Source organism: Pteropus medius, unplaced genomic scaffold (assembly GCF_902729225.1).
Source record: "Pteropus medius unplaced genomic scaffold, Ma_sr-lr_union100, whole genome shotgun sequence".
Classification (NCBI taxonomy): Eukaryota; Metazoa; Chordata; class Mammalia; order Chiroptera; family Pteropodidae; genus Pteropus; species Pteropus medius.
The window spans coordinates 3,626,586-3,645,131 of NW_024343733.1; the positions used below are offsets into that span (position 1 = coordinate 3,626,586).

Genomic DNA, 18,546 nt, shown 5'->3' on the forward strand with positions numbered 1-18,546 from the left:
TGCGTGCTGCTGGCCACAGCTGCCGTTACAAAACTGAGGAATCAAGCTGAGAAATCCACGTGGTTTTCAAAGACATAACCAGTCCTTAACCAGTCCAGCAGCTGGCCCTGAGCAGATCTAAGATTTAATTTTCCTACGTCAAACGGAGTGTTTTTGTATGATCAGTTTAGCTGCTAACAGTGCAGCTGGAGGATGAGCGTTTAAAGTTTTGCTTTCCCTTGCTGAGCTGGGGTGACTTTGGGGAAACATATCTTTGGGGCATCAGTGGGCGAGTGGCAGGGCAGAGGCCCTGTGGTTCTGGGTATTTAAGGCACTGACCACACAGATAATGGGCAACTGGTATTATAACGGGTCTTTAGTTAGAATAAAAAGAGACAAAAAAATCTGATTGATGGGTCAAGACTGGGAGACTTCGCAGGGATTTGTGTTTATCTCCCATGCTGATAGGATGATAAACCTGTAAGAGCCGCCTTTCAAGCTAGGATTTCCCTCTCTAAGGCAAGTGCGAAGCATCAAAGTAAAATAATTACCTTCTCTGGCCAGATTCCCAGGTGGAAGTAGAGCCTGGCTTGGAGGAGGAGGAGCTGCACCTGGTCCGGGTACATTGCCAGATACAGGTCCAGTGAGTCTCGCAGGAGCTGGTATGACTGGTCGATGCCTTCCCTAGCGGGGGAGAGAAACCTCAGTCTCGCCCTGTGTGCTTCTTAATACCCTCTTTTATAAAGCCTGGGTTTTAGAAATAATTGGCACAAATCCCATATGCTTTGACTCTAATACTTGCTCTCTGTTCAGCAAATAGTTACAATGGTCTTAATAAGAAAAATATACAAGAAATATAAATTCTGAAACCCACTCCGGTGATGGGCACTGTGCTAAAATCCTAAGTATTTTCACTACGGAGTCACCTCACTAACACTGTACATAATTATAAACGAATTCTGAATAAGTGGAGCACTGAGGACTTTTAGGGCTGTAAAAAGGTTCTGTGATACTATAATGGTGGATACATGTTGTTAAGAATTATCTACATGTAGAATGTATAACACCAGGAGTGAACCTGAACAGATGAGTTGTAACTATGGACTTCGGGTGATAATGATGTGTCAATGTGGATTCACTGACCCTAACCAATGTACCATTTTGGTGCAGATGTTGACCGTGGGGAGGCTATGTGTGCTTGGAAGCAAGGGGTGTGTGGGAAATCTCTTCTTTCTGCTCAGTTTTACTGTGAACCTAAAACTGCTCTGAAAGTCTATAAAAAAAAGAATTCTGCCATCAGGCAGAAAATTATTATTACAATGTACAACCTCCTATTTTCCCTATCAGCCAAATTTCCTTTGACTCAGGAGCAAGAAAGTTTCATATTTGTCTTGCTTTCTTATCTAAGTGATAACAAAGTATAAATTAAAAGATGACAAAGCACTTGAACATGAGAACATCCTGCCCCGAAAGAAAATCTTTACGAGACTAAAATATTCTTGTTACTAAAGAATGCTTTTGGTATTTATAAAGATAACTTGTCCACGTCCACTGCAGAGATTTCAAAGAAACTCACTTAGCACATCTTAAATCTGGAGAGCATTATGTCACAGGAACCAGTTTCTTTCCATGGTGGGTGACAGCTGCAGACATCCCAACTGTGCTACACAGCAATCACTGCTTTGCTGTATCACAGGGAGGCTTGTTAAATAACATTCTCTGCGAGGCGATTCAAGCCTTCAAACACATGCACTCTGCAGAAGTACTGGAAAACCACGAAAACCTTACCGCTTTCCCAGGCTTAAAAGGTTTCCCACCATTCGCTGGAGCACCTTCTTCACGTTGACCACCCCGTACAGTGCTGCAGTCACGTGCTGGCCGATCAGGTATTCACATTCTTTCACTGTCAGCTGCCTGCCTTTCCCGAAAGCATCGATGTAGATGTAGTCGAAGATGTCCAGGTTGGCCCTACCCAAAGAACACGTGGAGTCAGCCAAAGCTCAAGTCAGAGCTAAGCGGGTCTGCATTTCAACCCCTCTAAGTAGCTCAAATCAGAGATGGAACGTTAACGCCGCACTTCTACTTCAAATATCGAGGCCTTGTCCAAAGTTTAAATCTGACCCTTCACATGCGCTCTGCTGTTAAGACCACAGTACGCTGATGTTTAAGATTAAGAAACTGATGTATGCCATCTGATAGTTTTTCTGGGGGAATACTCCTAAAACACACTGCCAGGAATATCAGAAGTTTGGCTGATCCCACAGATCAGCAACAGTTAGCGTCTGTGGACCCCGGGCCCCTTGAGGCTATGACGGAAGTTAGACACCCTGCCCCACCAGCGTTCTGCCCACAGTTCTGCAGACACATTCAGGTCGTCACAGACCTGCTGAGCCCACCCATGGCCTCAGGGTGGGCAGCTGCTCCAGACCACAGAGCATGGTGTCCCCGGACTGCATCACACCACTCCCCCACCCGTGCTGCTGTGCAAGGTGGTGGCCTGAGCTGACAGAGCAGTGGGAGGCAGTCACGGGGAGCAAGTTCTCACTGCATTACCAAGTACACGCTACGAGGGCTCCTGAGGCATTTAGGTGGATCTTTGTTCCAGGAATAGTTGTATTTCTTTTCTTGAACAACTGTTTCACTTTGATCTTATGCCCACTGCAAGTCACGTAAGAGATTTTTTGTTGAGCTGCTAAAAAGCCCAGGCAGACTTCTTCCTCGAGTCATATTAATAGCCTTCCTTTAGAAGACTTATATAAATGTTCCAGAAACAAGAAATGCTCTGCAACTCTTTTCATGAGTCTAAGAGAATCACACGTATACACACGCACCAGTTTACAGGCAAAAATCCTAAACAAAATATGAGCAAATCAAATGCAGCAGTGTATTTAAAAGAATCCATATGATTAAGTTAGATGTATGCCAAGAATGAAAGGAGAGTTAAACATTAAAAAATCAATTTTAGCACAGAAGGAAAACCACATGATCCTATTAGTAGATACAAAAAATAAATTTTAGGAAAAAAATCTACTGCCTTGTTATTAATAAAACCTTAGCAAACCAGGAATTTAGAAGGCAGCTTTGATAATCCCAATGAAACCTACTGTCCCCAAACACCATGCTTGAGGTGAAATTTTAAAAGGATTCCATTTACCGTCATACTCAGGCAAAGGAGCCTGCTATCACTGTTTCTATTCAACCTCCAACAAAAGGACCCAGCCAGCAGAATAAGTAAAAGAAACAAACACGGTGAGGATAGAAAGAAGAAACAAAAACGATTCATAGACAACATGACTGTCTACAGAGAAAAACCAAAAGAGCTGACGTGTCGATTATTAGCACTAATTGTTTATTTAGCAAAGGTGCTGAATACCTGACCTATATGTAAATATCAACCATATCCCTGTGCAATGTCGATACTTAGAAAACTAATTTTTAAAAATTACCATTTGCCAAAAATTACTAATAGGATCAAGGTACGTAGGAATAAATCTAACAAGACGTCAAAGAGCTTGATGAAGGAAATGATAAAGTCTTTTTAATAATATTAAAAGTGACTTAAATGTGGGGAGATATGTTCACTGAAAGACTGCAATACTCCTCATGTTAACTGATGAATCCAATCCAAGTAAGCGCTGGTGCCAGTTGATACCCACACGGGGTTTTAAAGGGACCCGACGAACTGACTCTCAATCTGTGCTAGAGGAAAGGCTAAGGACAGCCAAGGCAATTTGAAGAACTCGACGGGGGTCTCACCTACGAGGTATGAGGCCCGCTGGGAAAGGTCTAGTGAATAAACAACATGGTCCTGGTGCGGGCGCAGGTAAGCCAAGAGGAGCAGAGGGAGCACCTGCGGCCCCGCTGCTGGTTAGAGCTGAGCACTCTCCCGCCCCTCCCTGCCCTCCCCCGAGGGGCCAGCCCTTCAGGGGTCTCGATGGCCGTTTTGGCCAGGGGCCTGGGTGCTCACGAACGATTTCTTTGCTCGTGTGCACTGTAGGGTATGTTCACTGTAGCCTGAGTAGGAAAAACTGAGATAAGTAATATGGTACTTGGTATTTTAAAGGCTTTATATTATGCAGAAATCTCTCGTAAATTATTATATCGGCATTTAAAAATATTTGAGATATTTGAGGAAATTGGTTGGGTTATTCAGGGAGAGAGAATGGGCTGAAAAAACCATTTTTCCAATTTAAAATAGTGGAAAATGGGTGCCTGCTATCCAAAAAAGAACCATCGAATGCATTTTTAGGAACAGATTATATCTGCGAAAAGGGAAGCCTGTACATATTATTCAAAGAAAAAAATATATAAAATTATAAAAAACTGCTAAACTGGTGGTTACCTCTGCAGAGGAGGGATAAGGAAGAATATCCAGGAAGCTCAAACTATATATATGTTTTATCTCTCAAACTAGGAGATAAAAATACAGAGGCCAGTTATACTTTTTTTCTGCGTATGCACAGAAACTCTACCAGGTACGTAAAGCACTGAGTCATCTCATTTAATTCTGCAAACCACTTTAAGAAAACTTCAGCCCCATTTTACAGAGGAAGAAAGAGAGGCTCAGAGGAAGCCAAGGTCTGAACCCAATGTGACTTCAAAGCTCAAATACTTTCCATTATACTTATCATTTCACCAGAGTATCAGAGCTAGTCATCAGGAAGTAGAAGATATTTCTTCCTATTTGCTGAACTTTTTTTTCCCCCAAAAGCTAGACTGTAGCTGAAAAGATTTATGCCCAACAGAACACCAGGCTTAAAAAAAGAGAACGAAGCAGAGTTCATTAACCTGGTCCACAAAATGCACATCTGTCACCAACCTTGTCTAAAAGGAGTGCCACCGATGATAAGAACATGAATATTTGCTTTGCACATCAATGAAGAACTTGGTTATCCTGTTCTCTCTGCCCCATTCTCTCCCTCCCTCCCCTCCTCCCTTCCTCTCCTCCTCCCCTCCTCCCTCTCTTGAGTGGGGAGGGAGAGAGGGGGAGATTTTATGGAAGACTGGAAAGAACGATTTTCTTTAAGAACTCTCTGATCTGATCAGCTTTGGAACAAAGAGACTTTGAGATCCACATAAGCCCTTGAACTTCTAGTTCTATCCTTTAAAATTAAACTTACTTTGAGATAACTGTGGATTCACATGCAGTTGTAAGAAAAGATACAGAAACATCCAGACTGCCCTTCTCCCACAGCCAGATACGGACATGGATACAGTCAAGAAGCAAAACAGCCCCATCACCGCCCTCGTCCTCTATTAACCTCAGCCCAGTTACACTCCCTCTCGACACAGGGGGAATGAATTCTCAGGACGGATCACAACATCGTAGATGGCTCACCCTTCTGCGCCTTGGCACCACCTTAGTAAGAAGTGACTTGGGAAGTTGACAGGTTCCAGGGGGACCCCCAACTTCCGGGCAACTGTCATGTAGAGCAGAGACATGCTGATTGGGATTCCCGTTCTGCGGATCAAAACCTAAAGGAGAAAAAATGTTCAGCGTACTAAATGCACCGCGGTGCTCATAACTCCAGTACTCGTTTTCCTGAGGCACCTACTGTCTATCAGGCATGACGGGGCTAGCTACGGAGGCTTAAGTGGATGAGTATTTTATTCATTTAGACCAGGGGTCTGCAAATTACAGTCTGGCCCACCACCTGTTTTTGTACAGCCTGTGTAAGAAGTTTTTAACATTTTTTAATGTTTAAAAAAAAATTCAAAACAATATTATTTTGTGACACATGAAAACTATATGAAATCTAAATTTTCATGTCTGCACATAAAGTTTTATTGGAACAGTCACGATTATTTGTTTTCGTACTGTCTGTGCCTCTTTTCCCACTGCAATGGTAAAACTGGGCAGTCAGGACAGAGAGCACATGGTTTAAAGAGGCAAAATAATTTACTCTCTGGCCATTTACAGAAAAAGCTTGCAGACCTGTGATTTAGGCCCTCCTTCCAGAAAGAATTTAAGGCCATTTCAAGGTAAGTGTGTAAGATATAAGTACCATACAGAGCGACAGAATAGATATGAAAATGGAGCCAAATAAGAAACACATAAAAAATAAACATCAATGACACAGCTGGTCACAGATTTCCTCCAACCTTCCTACAGGCCAGTGCAAAAAGAAAGACTGGATTAGTCTCCTAAGTTAGTGTTCATGAGCTACACAGTGACCAGACTAAGTCAGAGAAACACCTATTTCTAATCAGGAATTTATCTCAAAGGTTTTATTTTTATTTTTGCTTTAATACAGTTGTTTTATTTTTTATTTTATTATTTTTTAATTAAAAATTTTTCATGGTGACATTGGTTAACGAAATCCAGTAAGTTTCAGCTATATACTTTAACAGTAAGGCATATATATATTTACACTGTGTTCACCTGTCATAGTTATATTTCTTTCTGTCACCACATCTTTGACTTCCTTTCTCAAGGGTTTTTAGATAGAGGACACGCCATGATGAAATAGCTAAATCCACAGCAATATCTTTATACTGGTGGCAAAATGAGTTTCACTGGGCATTGAGACCAAGAAAATAAAGTACTTACCTTCAAAAACTGTATGATTTAACAAGAATGAGCTTAAACATCTATTTATTATTATTTTTAATATACCCACATTTACCTGGTGCATGTATAAGTTTAGGGCATTATAGTAATCCATTCGATTCCCCTTGAACTTCAGCTGGTCATAAAGGACATAGTTCATGGCGTCCAGCACCTGGCTCTGGAGTTCTATCTCCATTATCATGGAGGATCCACCTGAAACAGAGATCTCTTCTGAGGACACAAGCGCAAGTAAGGTTGTGACCAGTGTCCCCACAACATGCAGACGCTGGTCATGCACTGACGACATTCACCAGGTGTTAGCGATCCAGGGTGGAGAACAAAATATGTATTTAAGTTTCACATAATACAGGTGAACATGTGGTTGTGTCATTAATGGCTTTTTTTGTGACATAATGGGCACACACTGCAGAATTTCCTAATAACCAATCACTTGAGGTTTCCTTTTGCAAAAACAGCTTAATCCAAAACAACTCCATACCTGCCTTGAAGGCCAAGCTGGGGTGGCGACTGTTGATGCCCCGGAGGGTTTTGCATACAAGCTCCACGATGCTGTCAATTTGGGCATGGATGTCTTTGAGGCTGATTTCGGAGAGAGGATTGCAGTACTGGTCAATATACACGGCACCTGAGCATGAACAAGAATTAGTGAGTAAACGCCTATTTTCACCCTTTATTAGTTTGTCATTTACACTGGACAGCTGGGCCATAGGTTTCTACACCATCCCACCAGATAAGCTTTGTATCCTGGGCTCCAGGCCTGCCTGCCAAGATGCTGGGAAGGAACAAGAAACATTCTCGTGACAAAGAAGCTTAAATGTGACTTTTTTGTTTTTAATAAACCAAATCTCTCTCAGACTCAAAAAAACTGTGAGACATGGCATATTTCCATATTCTATTACGAGGAAAAATAAATGCCATAAAGGAGATCTTTTCAAGCTACTTCTAGTTCTTTTATGGTTTAAAACCCAATGACTCTGAAAACTTAATGTTAGATGACAGTTCTTTAACTTAAAAAAATAATTGAGAGCTCTCAAGGACAGATACACCATTTCGACAAATTTTTACCTATCAAAGATGAGTCAGTAAATGGATTTTGACGATAACTCTACTTTCAAATTAGGTAAACAGTTACACTCAGGGACTCCGAAGCTAAAACGCTGTATGAAATACATTGGAGACATTAGCTCTTGAAAACCTCCACTCTTCACTGCCTTAGGTAATGTTTTTAACCAGACTCAAGAGCTAATTTGATCACCTGGCTACAGGACATTTTCACTTGGGAAGCCTGAGTCATTTTAAATGCAAGTGGTCTCAAACCAGCTCAGTCTTGACTCCCTACCCACACCCCAAGTAGCTGACAGCAACTGAACGGTGTCAAGAGACCTGGATCCCAGTCTCGGTTTTGCCACCAGCCAAAGACTGGCTCCGAGGCCTCCTCTTTGGGACCGAGCTCCTCCACCTGTCGGCGGAAGGAATTTAGGCCACACTTCAAAGTCCACGCCATCCATCCTGTCGCCATGATGCCCAGTGATGCCCAACTTCATCAGTGATATCGGATTATCTAGTCGGTCACCAGGGATCAAAACCCTGGGGTCGACTTCCGCTCAGCTACTTAAACACCTTCGACGGCTACCCAACACCTGCAGCGCCATCTCAATGGCTTACTCGAAAATGATAAAATTCCTTTATATTTGAAAGATGAAAAAGAAGTATTTTCATAAACAAGCTATGGAAAATAAAGTTTTTCAAACTATTCTTGACCATGGAATAAACGAGACAGGATGGCTGTCAATTCCAGGATGCACATGAGAAGGTTCCAGCATGGTGGTGAGATTTTAATGAACTGCAACAAACTTTTCATTTCGTTCTGGACAATGGAAGATGTTCACACAATGAACAAGAATCTGCACTAGGCACCGTGGAGGACGCAGTGATTGTACATGAGGACAAGGAACACAAGAAAACCAGGGACTAGTTGGAGAAACGGCCTGTACACACATGAAACAGAAATGACACAATCCAGTGTAGTACTCTACGCGGCTGTCTTAGTTCTGAGGTGAAGAAAATCTGCGGGTGTTGCAGCTGCCAGAGAAACTCCACGGAAGAGAAACCTGAACGGAACTTTGGAGGAGAGAATTCTAAGGGGCACCTTGAATGAGGATGTGAAGCCAGGTATATTTGCAGGGTGCCACTGAGGATGATGGCCTGGCTGGAGCAAATGGGACATTCTGGAGAAGAATAGGCAAAGGCTTGGTTAGGAGGAAGGACTGAATTATGGAGGGCACTGAAAAGTAGGCAGAGATTTAATAGAAAACAGGAAACCGCACTGAAGGTTCACGTGGTGTGGGGAAAAGGCTGTTTCCTACTGGACCGGCACTGGCGTGGTGGTTGACTTGAGGGCAGGAGGGGGTGATGCTCATTAAAGCTACTGCTGGGCGAGGCGGTGAGTCTGCATGAGAACAGTAAGAGAATGGGGACAGGATGACAAGAAACACTGGAAAGGAGAAAATGAACTGGGTGCATCCGTGGGAATAGGGAATGTATACATTTCATAACCTAACTTATAGGACTGTTTGTGTAATACGCTAGGAATTTTAAATAGTTTAAAAAAAATAAAGTCACATTTTGTTCTTGTTCAACTTAGCAGGAACAAAAAGTTACTCCCTCCGTCGTGCCTGTGCACTCGACTTCCTTCTCCCCACTTCTCACTGGGGGGAACGAGCACTCGCTGATGCGCAAGAACAGTCTGTCCCCGTTAAACTCCAAGCAGAGGTTAAGGAGTTTGCTCAAGGTCACATGGAGACAAAACTGGACACATTTATTTCTGATCTGGAAATGATGCTTCAAAACTTAGAAAAACAGAAAATTAATCTCATTAGCTAAAATATCAGTCTCATGCTTTGAACTGCTGATAGATCTTTAGAAGTTTCTTCAGCTCACAGATAAAGATTCTGAGAACATTTTAGCTCTAAATTTAATAGTCCTGCCTACTTAAATGGCCAGAGCACAGAACCCAACCCCCAGTCGCCTGTGCAGCGTGGTTCGCTTTCCCATGCTTGTCCATCAGGGACACTGCCACCCGTAAGGACAACTCAGCTGCCCACCCAAACACTGCTCAAGTCTCACCTTCCAGATACGATTCAAAGTCATCGGAATGCTGAAGAAAAGCCTTAAGATTGTTTAAAATTTTCTGTTGTCGTAGGTAGTAAAGAATTTTTTTGGCATAGTACTTCCAGGTCAAAGCTTTTCTGGAAAAACAAACCACAAAAAAGTCAATAAAAATTAAGATATTAAAATTTTCAATGATGAATTTTTTACTTCACACTAATCATATCATTAACGAGTCCACTTAACAAGACAAACATGACTGGTTCACGATCACGTAGCGCTCATTATCATGGAAGCAGACAACACAATTTAGGACTTCGCATTTGTAATATAACACTAAGTTAGTTAGTCATGCTGAAGTTCAATAAATAGTAATCTGTTTGGCCTCAGACTTACCAAAAGGAAATGAGAAGCTAGGGGAACTGGGGGAGTCTCGGGACATTGGGCTGAGGTGTCTTTGCCGGCCCCTCCGCACCTGGCAGAGAACTCGGGCCTTGGCCTTTCCCCTTTGCTGCTTTTCTCGGGCACGCTCCGCCACGGTGATCTCATCCAGCCTCATGGTTTCAAATGGTATCCGTACTGACAACCCCCAATTTACTCTCCGGAACAGGCTTCTCCCCTGCACTCCAGACCTCGATGTCCAGCTGCCACCGCACGGCCCCCTGGGGGACCTGGGGAGCAGCCTGCCGTTCTTCCCCTGTCATCCCATCGCAGATAAAGGCAACTCCAGCATTCCAGCTAGACCAAAGCCTTGCCATCATCCTCGACACATTCAATCCTCCAACAGTGCTATCAGTTCTCTCAGGAATGAGAACATTCTCACTGACTCGTCTAAGTCACCATCGTCTTTTGTCCGTATCAGAGCAACAGCATCCTCACCGAGCTTCCTGTTTCGAACCTTGGCCCCTCAGTCTATGCTCAATACAGCATCCACAGTGCTCCAGTTAACATGTTAAATCGCAGCATACAAATTTTCGGCTCCAAATTCTCCAATGGTTTCCACCATGCTCAAAGCAAAAGCCCAAGTCCTAATGACGATGAAAAGGTCCTTTAAACTCTTGCCCCATTACCTCTCTGACCTCAATTCCTACTATTCTCACCCTCAAGCCAGTCAGCAGGCATGCTGGGTTCCCTGACGTTCTTTCATCGTGCCTGGCTGGTGCTTACCTTAAGCCATAGCTTCTCAGTTCCTTCTGACTGGAACATTCTTTCCTTGGAGATCTGCAATCTGTGCCCTCACCTCCTTTTAGGTTTTGATTCAGATGTCCCTTTGAGTAAGGCCTTCTCCCACCACCCTATTTAAAACTGTACCACCCCCAACTCCCTCACCCTCTTCCCAGATTGGTATTTCTCTACAGCATGTCTCATTTTCTAATGTAAGCTCCATGAAGGCAGAGTTTTTTTTGTGTTGTTCAGTGCAGTATTCCCAATGTCTAGAATAGTGTCTGGCCCACAGGAGACTCTCAGTAAATACTTGCTGAGTAAATGAAATTCTTCACCAGATCTCCCAAATATACACAGGGATCATGGGAAGCAGGAAGCGGACAGTGTTTAATTCTCAACTGCCTGACTTCATAAAGAAACGAAAAGGACTCTCCATCTTCAGTTAGCAAATGAAAATCAGCAGAGCCAGGTTTTACCAGCTTTGAAACCTTTGGGTTGTTTAATTTATCAATCTAGAAAATCCTTGAAACAAATGAGTAGCTTAATGAATTAGTCTAAGGCCAACACCACGTATCTATCACTCAGGCCAAGAAAGAAGACTTTGCAGAGGACCCACAAGCCCTTTGTGGGTCCGCTTCTCCCATCTATAATAATGGCAATCCGCACCTCTACGGTCATCACTATCTTGCTTTTCTGTGGTTTCCATCAAATGTGCATCCCTAAACATTCTAGACTCGTCTCTTTCAATGCCTTTTAAATCTCCCAACCTACAGGATCCCCCTCCATCTTTTTTTTCCCCCCTTTGCATTTTATTTGTTGACGAAGCCTGGTTGTTTGACCTGTAGTTTCCTAGAGTCTGGAATTTGCTGACTGCTTCATGTAGTTTAACACGTTCTTCTACCTTGTGAATTTCCTATAAACTGGATGTAGAGGCTTAATCAGATTAGGATTTCATTTATGGCAAAACTATTTCATAAATGATAGTGGATTCTTCCATCAAGAGGCAATCTCGCCTTGATTGTTTCTTTTTGTGATATTAGCAGTCATTGCTACTCAAAGCCCAGGTCCATTACAAAGTGGTGATATTCTAATTCAACTATCCCTTCTTCATCTATTAGCTGGAATACCTGCATAAAGAATAATTTCCCTTTATCTACTATTTGGTTCCTCAATGGCATAATTAGAAAAGTAAGACAAATGCTCATCATTTTTCAAAATAAATATTTGGGTTCTTATTATCCTCCAAAGGTGACCAATTAGTTGTTAAGTATTATTATGAACTCATTGAGCTAAACATATTTGATGTATTTCAGTCTGTTCTAGTTATTATCCACACTGATGTTCTGATTGTCACATCTTTGGCCAATGGAGGCCTCTTCATTGGAGCCCCTGAATACTTCTGATATGAAGTATTGTTATTTTTCTTGCTATCTGGTTCCGGGCTTCTAAGATACTCCAGGTTCATCGTCTATATTTTCTGTATTGAACCTAGAATCAGTCACTTCTCCAAAAGCTCTGGATTCTCTGATAGGAAATGGTATATCAAGACTACAATCTGGTATTAGGATGATCATTTCTACTAGGTTGGTTATTGTTTTAGACTTTTTCAGTGGACAGAAGTTAATAATACAGTATATGTACATGTGTGCATACACGACACACACATCCCTGCATATATTTAAATATAACTCATGATTTTATACAAAAATTTCTAATTCAAATTTAGAACTCTACAATTTTTACCTTCTACTTTGTACCTTTTTTTCTTCCAGAAAAATCTTGTTTCTCCAGTTACATACATTTGACCCTTGAACAACAAGGGGGTTAAGGGCACCCACTGCCCGAGCAGTCACAAGTACATGTAACTTAAGTCAGCCCTCTGCACACTCGGATTCTTAACCGCCCATTGACCCTTGAACAACAGGTTTGAACTGCGTGGGTCGAATGAACTGTGAAGGTCAACTGAAAACGATGTTATAAGTGGACCTGCACAGTTCAAACCCGAGTTGTTCAAGGGTCAACTGTAGCCATCTGCTTTATTCCACATCCCCCCAACATAAACCAGCCTCAGAATAACAAGACCAATATTCTTGTCACCTAAGTGATTACTAAAAACAGCTAAATATTTTGCTTATGTCCCCCCCATACTCTGCTCATTTTTTTTAAACAACTGTATTATATCCACAATGCCAGGGCTTACGCTCACTACATACGACATTTTGGATTTAATTCTACAAGTAAATAGATATTTAACGCTCACCACTAGTCCTTATGTCAATGTCTCTCTGATTACTTGGCTTTAAAGCTCATTTTCTAGCATATTTCTTAGGAAGGGCTCAAAAGCTGATAAATTTGTCTGTAGCCTTTACAAGTAGAAGTCAGTTTGGTTGGATATAAAAATCCTTGGCTGACATTTTCGATCCTTGAGTATCTAAAAATGTTACTCTTTTTTTCCGCTGGCACAGAGCATTGTTGTTGAAAAGCCCGATGATAATTCTAATTTTCTTTCCCTTACACGTGACTTATTTTTTGCTTGGATGCCCAAAGGACTATTCTGTCTTTAAAATCTAGTAGTTTTACTGAAATATATCTCAGTGTTGAACATTCTAGGTCAATTTTCTCATACTGTGTACCCTTTTCATAAGTTGTTTTGAATCTTTACTGCAGTATGTACTCTTTTTGAAGACCATATAAAACACCATAAATGCATACTGTTTTCAAATATCCAGGAATCGGTGCTTTAGCATTTACAGAAACTACCCTTTTTCCCTTCTATGCTTTCCAAATCCAAACAACAAGCACGTGCCAGGAATGAATACAAATAGGGTCCTTCGTGAAACTGGCATCCCAAAATATTTACAAATATGAGTATCCCTTGTTATTTAAAGATGACACTGTTTTAGGCCCAAAGTATATATGTCAGGCCAAGGGGTAACACATCTATAATATTTACTTCTAAAAAGACCATAAGAATGTTTTTCCTGGCTGTGCATATTCAGTTATTTTGCCAATCTGCTAAGTTAATATGCAATATTTTATTGTTACTTAACATTTCTTTGGAGAGTAAATCTAAAGATCTTTTACATGATCACCGGCCATGTGGGTCTGTTCTTCTGTAAATGTCACCCTTCTACCTTTTGTGTATTTTTCAGCTTCATCTTGGAGATGTTAAGAATTCTACTGACTTCGTCTATGGTTTCCTTGGTCATACGGAGATATCATTAATAATATTTTGCAAAATCATTTGTCCATATTCTTTTATTGCTTCTGCATTATCAGTCTTGGTTAAGGAGATCTCCCTAGATTGTACAAAAAAATCTCCTATTTTCTTGAGGGATTTTTCATTGTGATAAAATTTAGGTTGTTTAATCTTTTGGAATTTAGTTTTTTAACATGATATAAGTTTTACTTCCTTCCAGATGCATAAATAGTTATATCTAACAGCATTCATTCAACAGTCCATCTTTTCCCTTCTGAGTTTAAATGTATTATTTTTTATGCTGGGACATGTTTCTGAATGTTCCTTTGCCACGAATGTGGCTACTGATTTTTACTTAAACATTGTTATGTTTTCATTACAGGCGGCTTTGTACTATGTTCTAATATCTAGTGACATTATTGGATAATATCTAATATCTAGGGATGCAAGTTTCCCATTGTGATTATTAAAAAAAAACATTTTTGGCTCTTCTTGTAAATTTATTCTTCTATGACAATAGCATCCAATTAAAACACACACAAAAAACTCTCCCCTCCCAAATGCTTGTTGGATCCTAACTGAAAGAGCAATAGGTTTATGTACTGATTTTGGAAGCACTGATATTTTTGTGATGGTAAGTCTCCCCATTCAAGAGCATGTTCTTAAGGTTTTCAATAACATTCTATAGTCTGACCTAGGAAACCTATTCCCAAGAATCTTTTACTGAGAAATGAAACCACTGAAACATCACCCTCTGCAGTAACACAAAAATGGAGAAGTGGTTACCCATCAATACGGGGATGGTTAAATAAATAATGGTATATTCTGCAAAAGAGTATAGTTATTAACAAAAGTGAATTGGATTTTTTTTTTTTACCAGTTGATTAGGATCGATTTCCAGAAGGTAACGTTGAATGAGAAAACGAAATATAGAAAAGTATCTATTTTATGATCATAATTTTGTGATCATATCAGTATTTTTAGCATGGAAGAATACAACCTAGTGTGTCATCATGAATTATAGGGGTGGGGGCAGGGAAGGTCAAACAAATGGGGTAGGGAGGAAGGGAAAACCAGCATAAGAAAAAAAAAACAAAGTCTGCACTATATAACATATCAAAACTAAACAATAAACTCAGTATGTATATTATATTTATGTATTTAAAAGTATATGCGTACACATATGTAAAAAACAGGCCAGCTTTTATTTTTAAGGCTGCACAATACTGACTATTAGATCATACTTCAATTCATTTATAGATAAACCAAAATAGAAACAGAAAAATGACCTCTGTATTTGAACTCTTCCAAGGCCTAGAATAGTGACACATCTTACCTCTGCCCTACAGCTGTCCTACTGATAGAGATTTCTCTCTCCTAAATCCCCTTAAAAACAAGAAAAAGATCTTATGCCTTGATATTTCACAATGATCTCTCTTAAGGAAGATGCTAAACTAACATTATCTTCCATCAGTGGTAAAGTTTCCAGAACTTCTAGGGCAGAAAATCTTTCTCATAGGTAAGTTTGGCTGGAAGCCAAGTCCTCTCTCAGGGAAACATGGAAATTAACCCTCACAGCAGAAAATGGGTTATAAATTATAATTTTTAAGCAACAACCAAGAGATAACGGATTCTTCTTGATCAGTAGAGATTAAAGGCTCAACCAAATGTCTGTAAGGTTCATGGCCAGAGTAAGATTATTTCTTACTAAAATTCAGAAACTGTAGAAAATCATTTATTAGACATGCCGAAGAAATTATTTTTAAAAATATTCAATGCATGACAGGCAAATTTGGTAGTGGTAGGTGGAGATAACTAAGGAAAGATAAGTTATATGACCTAAGTGACGTAACAGATACAAGTGCCCAGAGCAGTTTTTGACCCACAGTAGAGTTAAATATGTACTAATTGTCTTTTCTCTCCACATGGATTTTGCATGGTTTCTTTAAATATCAATGGTCTCAGTGTACTTACCTTATATACAGAATTTTCCAAGAATATAACTAGCAACACATGAAATATTTGGAAACACATGTCCCACGGTTCAGCCACAAACAAATTACAGCAATTAATTCTGGGGTTAGTATTAAAACAAATGAACAAACAAAAAAATTCCTGCTATAACTATGGCTTACCTTCCTTCCATATTTAGGATACACACCAGTTCATCCTCAAAAAATATCTCGGGTCCCTCAAGATTCTCTATGTCACTAAAACCGTTACAAGGGACCTACAAAGAAGACATATACAAAGAGGCCTCAATAACAAGTAATAATGTCACTGATATTCTCATGCACAAATGTGAGCTGCAAAGAAAGATGGTCATTCTGGTGGAAGTGGTAACAGCTATCTTAGACTATCTTGCACCACCTACCATGAGTGGAAAGTAGCATGCAAAGGAATGATACTTTGTTCAGATCTTGTTGTGAGCAGTAAATTAATTACATTTTCAAAGACTGAAATTTCTGAAAGGGATAACTCAAGAATTCTAATGTGAAGAAAAATAGCTCTGAAACAAGAACTCGATATATAAAATCTCCGAAATCACAATAACTATTTCATGCAGTCTATGTTGTACTCAACCAGGAGGGCAGGGCGAGAGAGAGAAGTCTAGTGCTTTGGGCAACTCAACCCAGTGGGCAAGTCCTCTTCTCCGTAAATGGAGGTGGTGATGCCAATGACCTTTCGGACCCTCTTAGTTTAAAATTCTATTACTTCTCCCACTTTTTGAAGGTAGCCAGGAAATTTCATGTCAGCCTGTGTGCATGTGGAGAACACAGACCCAAAGATCAATCTTAAGTATACTCCTGCTATGTTCAAAGCACTTGACATACTTCTAATTAAGCAATGGTACTGGGAACGAGGGAGCTAAAGAAAAAAACAACAACACGTAACAATTCACCATTAGACAAAGGTGCAGGCTGTTAAAAATGCACACACATAAGCCAGCTAGGCTAGATGCAGACTGCAAACTAGCAGCCTATGACCAAGTGCATCAAATACATCTAGCACCCAAATATATGTGTGCGCAAACACATTTAAAGCAGTATTTAAAATCTGTGACTTAGCCCGGGCATGGCTTGTCCAAAGTAGAACATAAATTCTGTCCATTCTAACATTAACAAATATTTGTTTATAGAAATGAATTACACTAGGGAATATTGAGTTTTATTTTCCATAGGAGAGTAAGTTCAAATTTGTCCAAAGTTCGAAATTTGAACTTTCTCTTTCAAAACTTTCAAAGCTTTGAAAACATTTCAAATGTCTGAATTCCATTAATAGTAATTAAAATTGGAAAACAGGAATTAATCTCCAGTAAACCAGGATAGTAAAATAAATCAGACTGATTGCACTTCTAGATCTCCCCTCCCCAATCAGAAATACATTTAAAATATTAGTGTGTACTTTCCAGAGTTACAAAGTTAAGATTTAGGACCTGAGAGAGAAACTTTTGTGAATGCTTTGTAAAAGGAAAAAACAAAAAGAAAAAAACCTCATGCATTTCAGCAAAATTAACAACAACAACAAAAAACTTTCTAGGGATAATAAATATAGGCAATTTAATTGATAGAGTAATAATTCTAATTTACAGATAGTTTTTAATCATGTTAGCTTAATATATAATGCAGTTTGCTACTGCTTAGAATGTGCAAAGCCAGAGAGAAGAACCATACTAATTTCATCAACCCTTCTGGGAAAACAACTGGGTGAAATCTGTAGTGTTCAATCATTGATGATCCTCTAAATCATGTGGAGGTTGCAAAAAACATGGTTAAACCACTTGAAGGGAAATAAGCCGTTCTGGATTTCCTCTACATTGTAATGCTGGCCCCTCCCTCCCTTTCCACCCCCATTTTCTCCCTGGCTTTAGAAAAGTAAAGCTAGCAGGGACAAATGGCTTCATGTTGTTGGATAGGAGGAAAAGGACACAATGACTCTTGCAGCCATCTAAGTGAGTAAGGGATTGTGAAAGCATTGAAAGGGAGATATCGAAAAGAGCTGATTAGCTAATGCTGAGAGAGAGAGAGAGAGAGAGAGAGAGAGAGAGAGAGAGAGAGAGAGAGAGAGAGAGACACTCCACCCCCCCACCCCAGGCAAAAAGCTTAGAGCTAATGACAGATCCCACATGCTCTGAAAAGAACCTCTTGAGAATGAGGCTACAATCTTCCGGGCTTCTAACCCAGCTTTTTGCCGAACTTTATACTCCTCCAACCAATTGACGTAGTCGGTGGGGCTGTAGTGTTTCATAAGGGAAGGCCACCTACAAGGAGAAAAACACCCCACAGCTTAACAGAGACTTAGAGGCAGGCAGGCAGACAGGCAGCCGCGAATCAAAGGCAGCCTTGGAAAACAGGGAGCGCGGGATGGTTAAGCGGTCAGAGGGGCCCCGGTGATGGACCTAGTTCAAATCTCCACCTGGCGCGCATGCACTCGCTTAACGGTGCGACCTTGGTAGAGCGATAATGAATGCTGTGTCTGTCTCCACTCCCCATCTATAAAATGGGGACAGTTATAGCAATAATAG

At 40.5% G+C, this 18,546-nt stretch overlaps 1 protein-coding gene across 1 annotated transcript in view; it reads right to left on the reverse strand.

Moving 5' to 3' along the window:
- FBXO21 (F-box protein 21) overlaps positions 1-18,546 on the reverse strand; it is a 36,205-nt gene that overhangs the window by 16,796 nt on the left and 863 nt on the right. Inside the window, 9 exon segments of the mRNA XM_039868256.1 lie at positions 531-663; positions 1,768-1,947; positions 5,318-5,454; positions 6,606-6,742; positions 7,029-7,175; positions 9,677-9,798; positions 16,157-16,251; positions 18,148-18,170; positions 18,173-18,282. Of these exon segments, the coding sequence (XP_039724190.1) occupies positions 531-663; positions 1,768-1,947; positions 5,318-5,454; positions 6,606-6,742; positions 7,029-7,175; positions 9,677-9,798; positions 16,157-16,251; positions 18,148-18,170; positions 18,173-18,282 (1,084 nt within the window).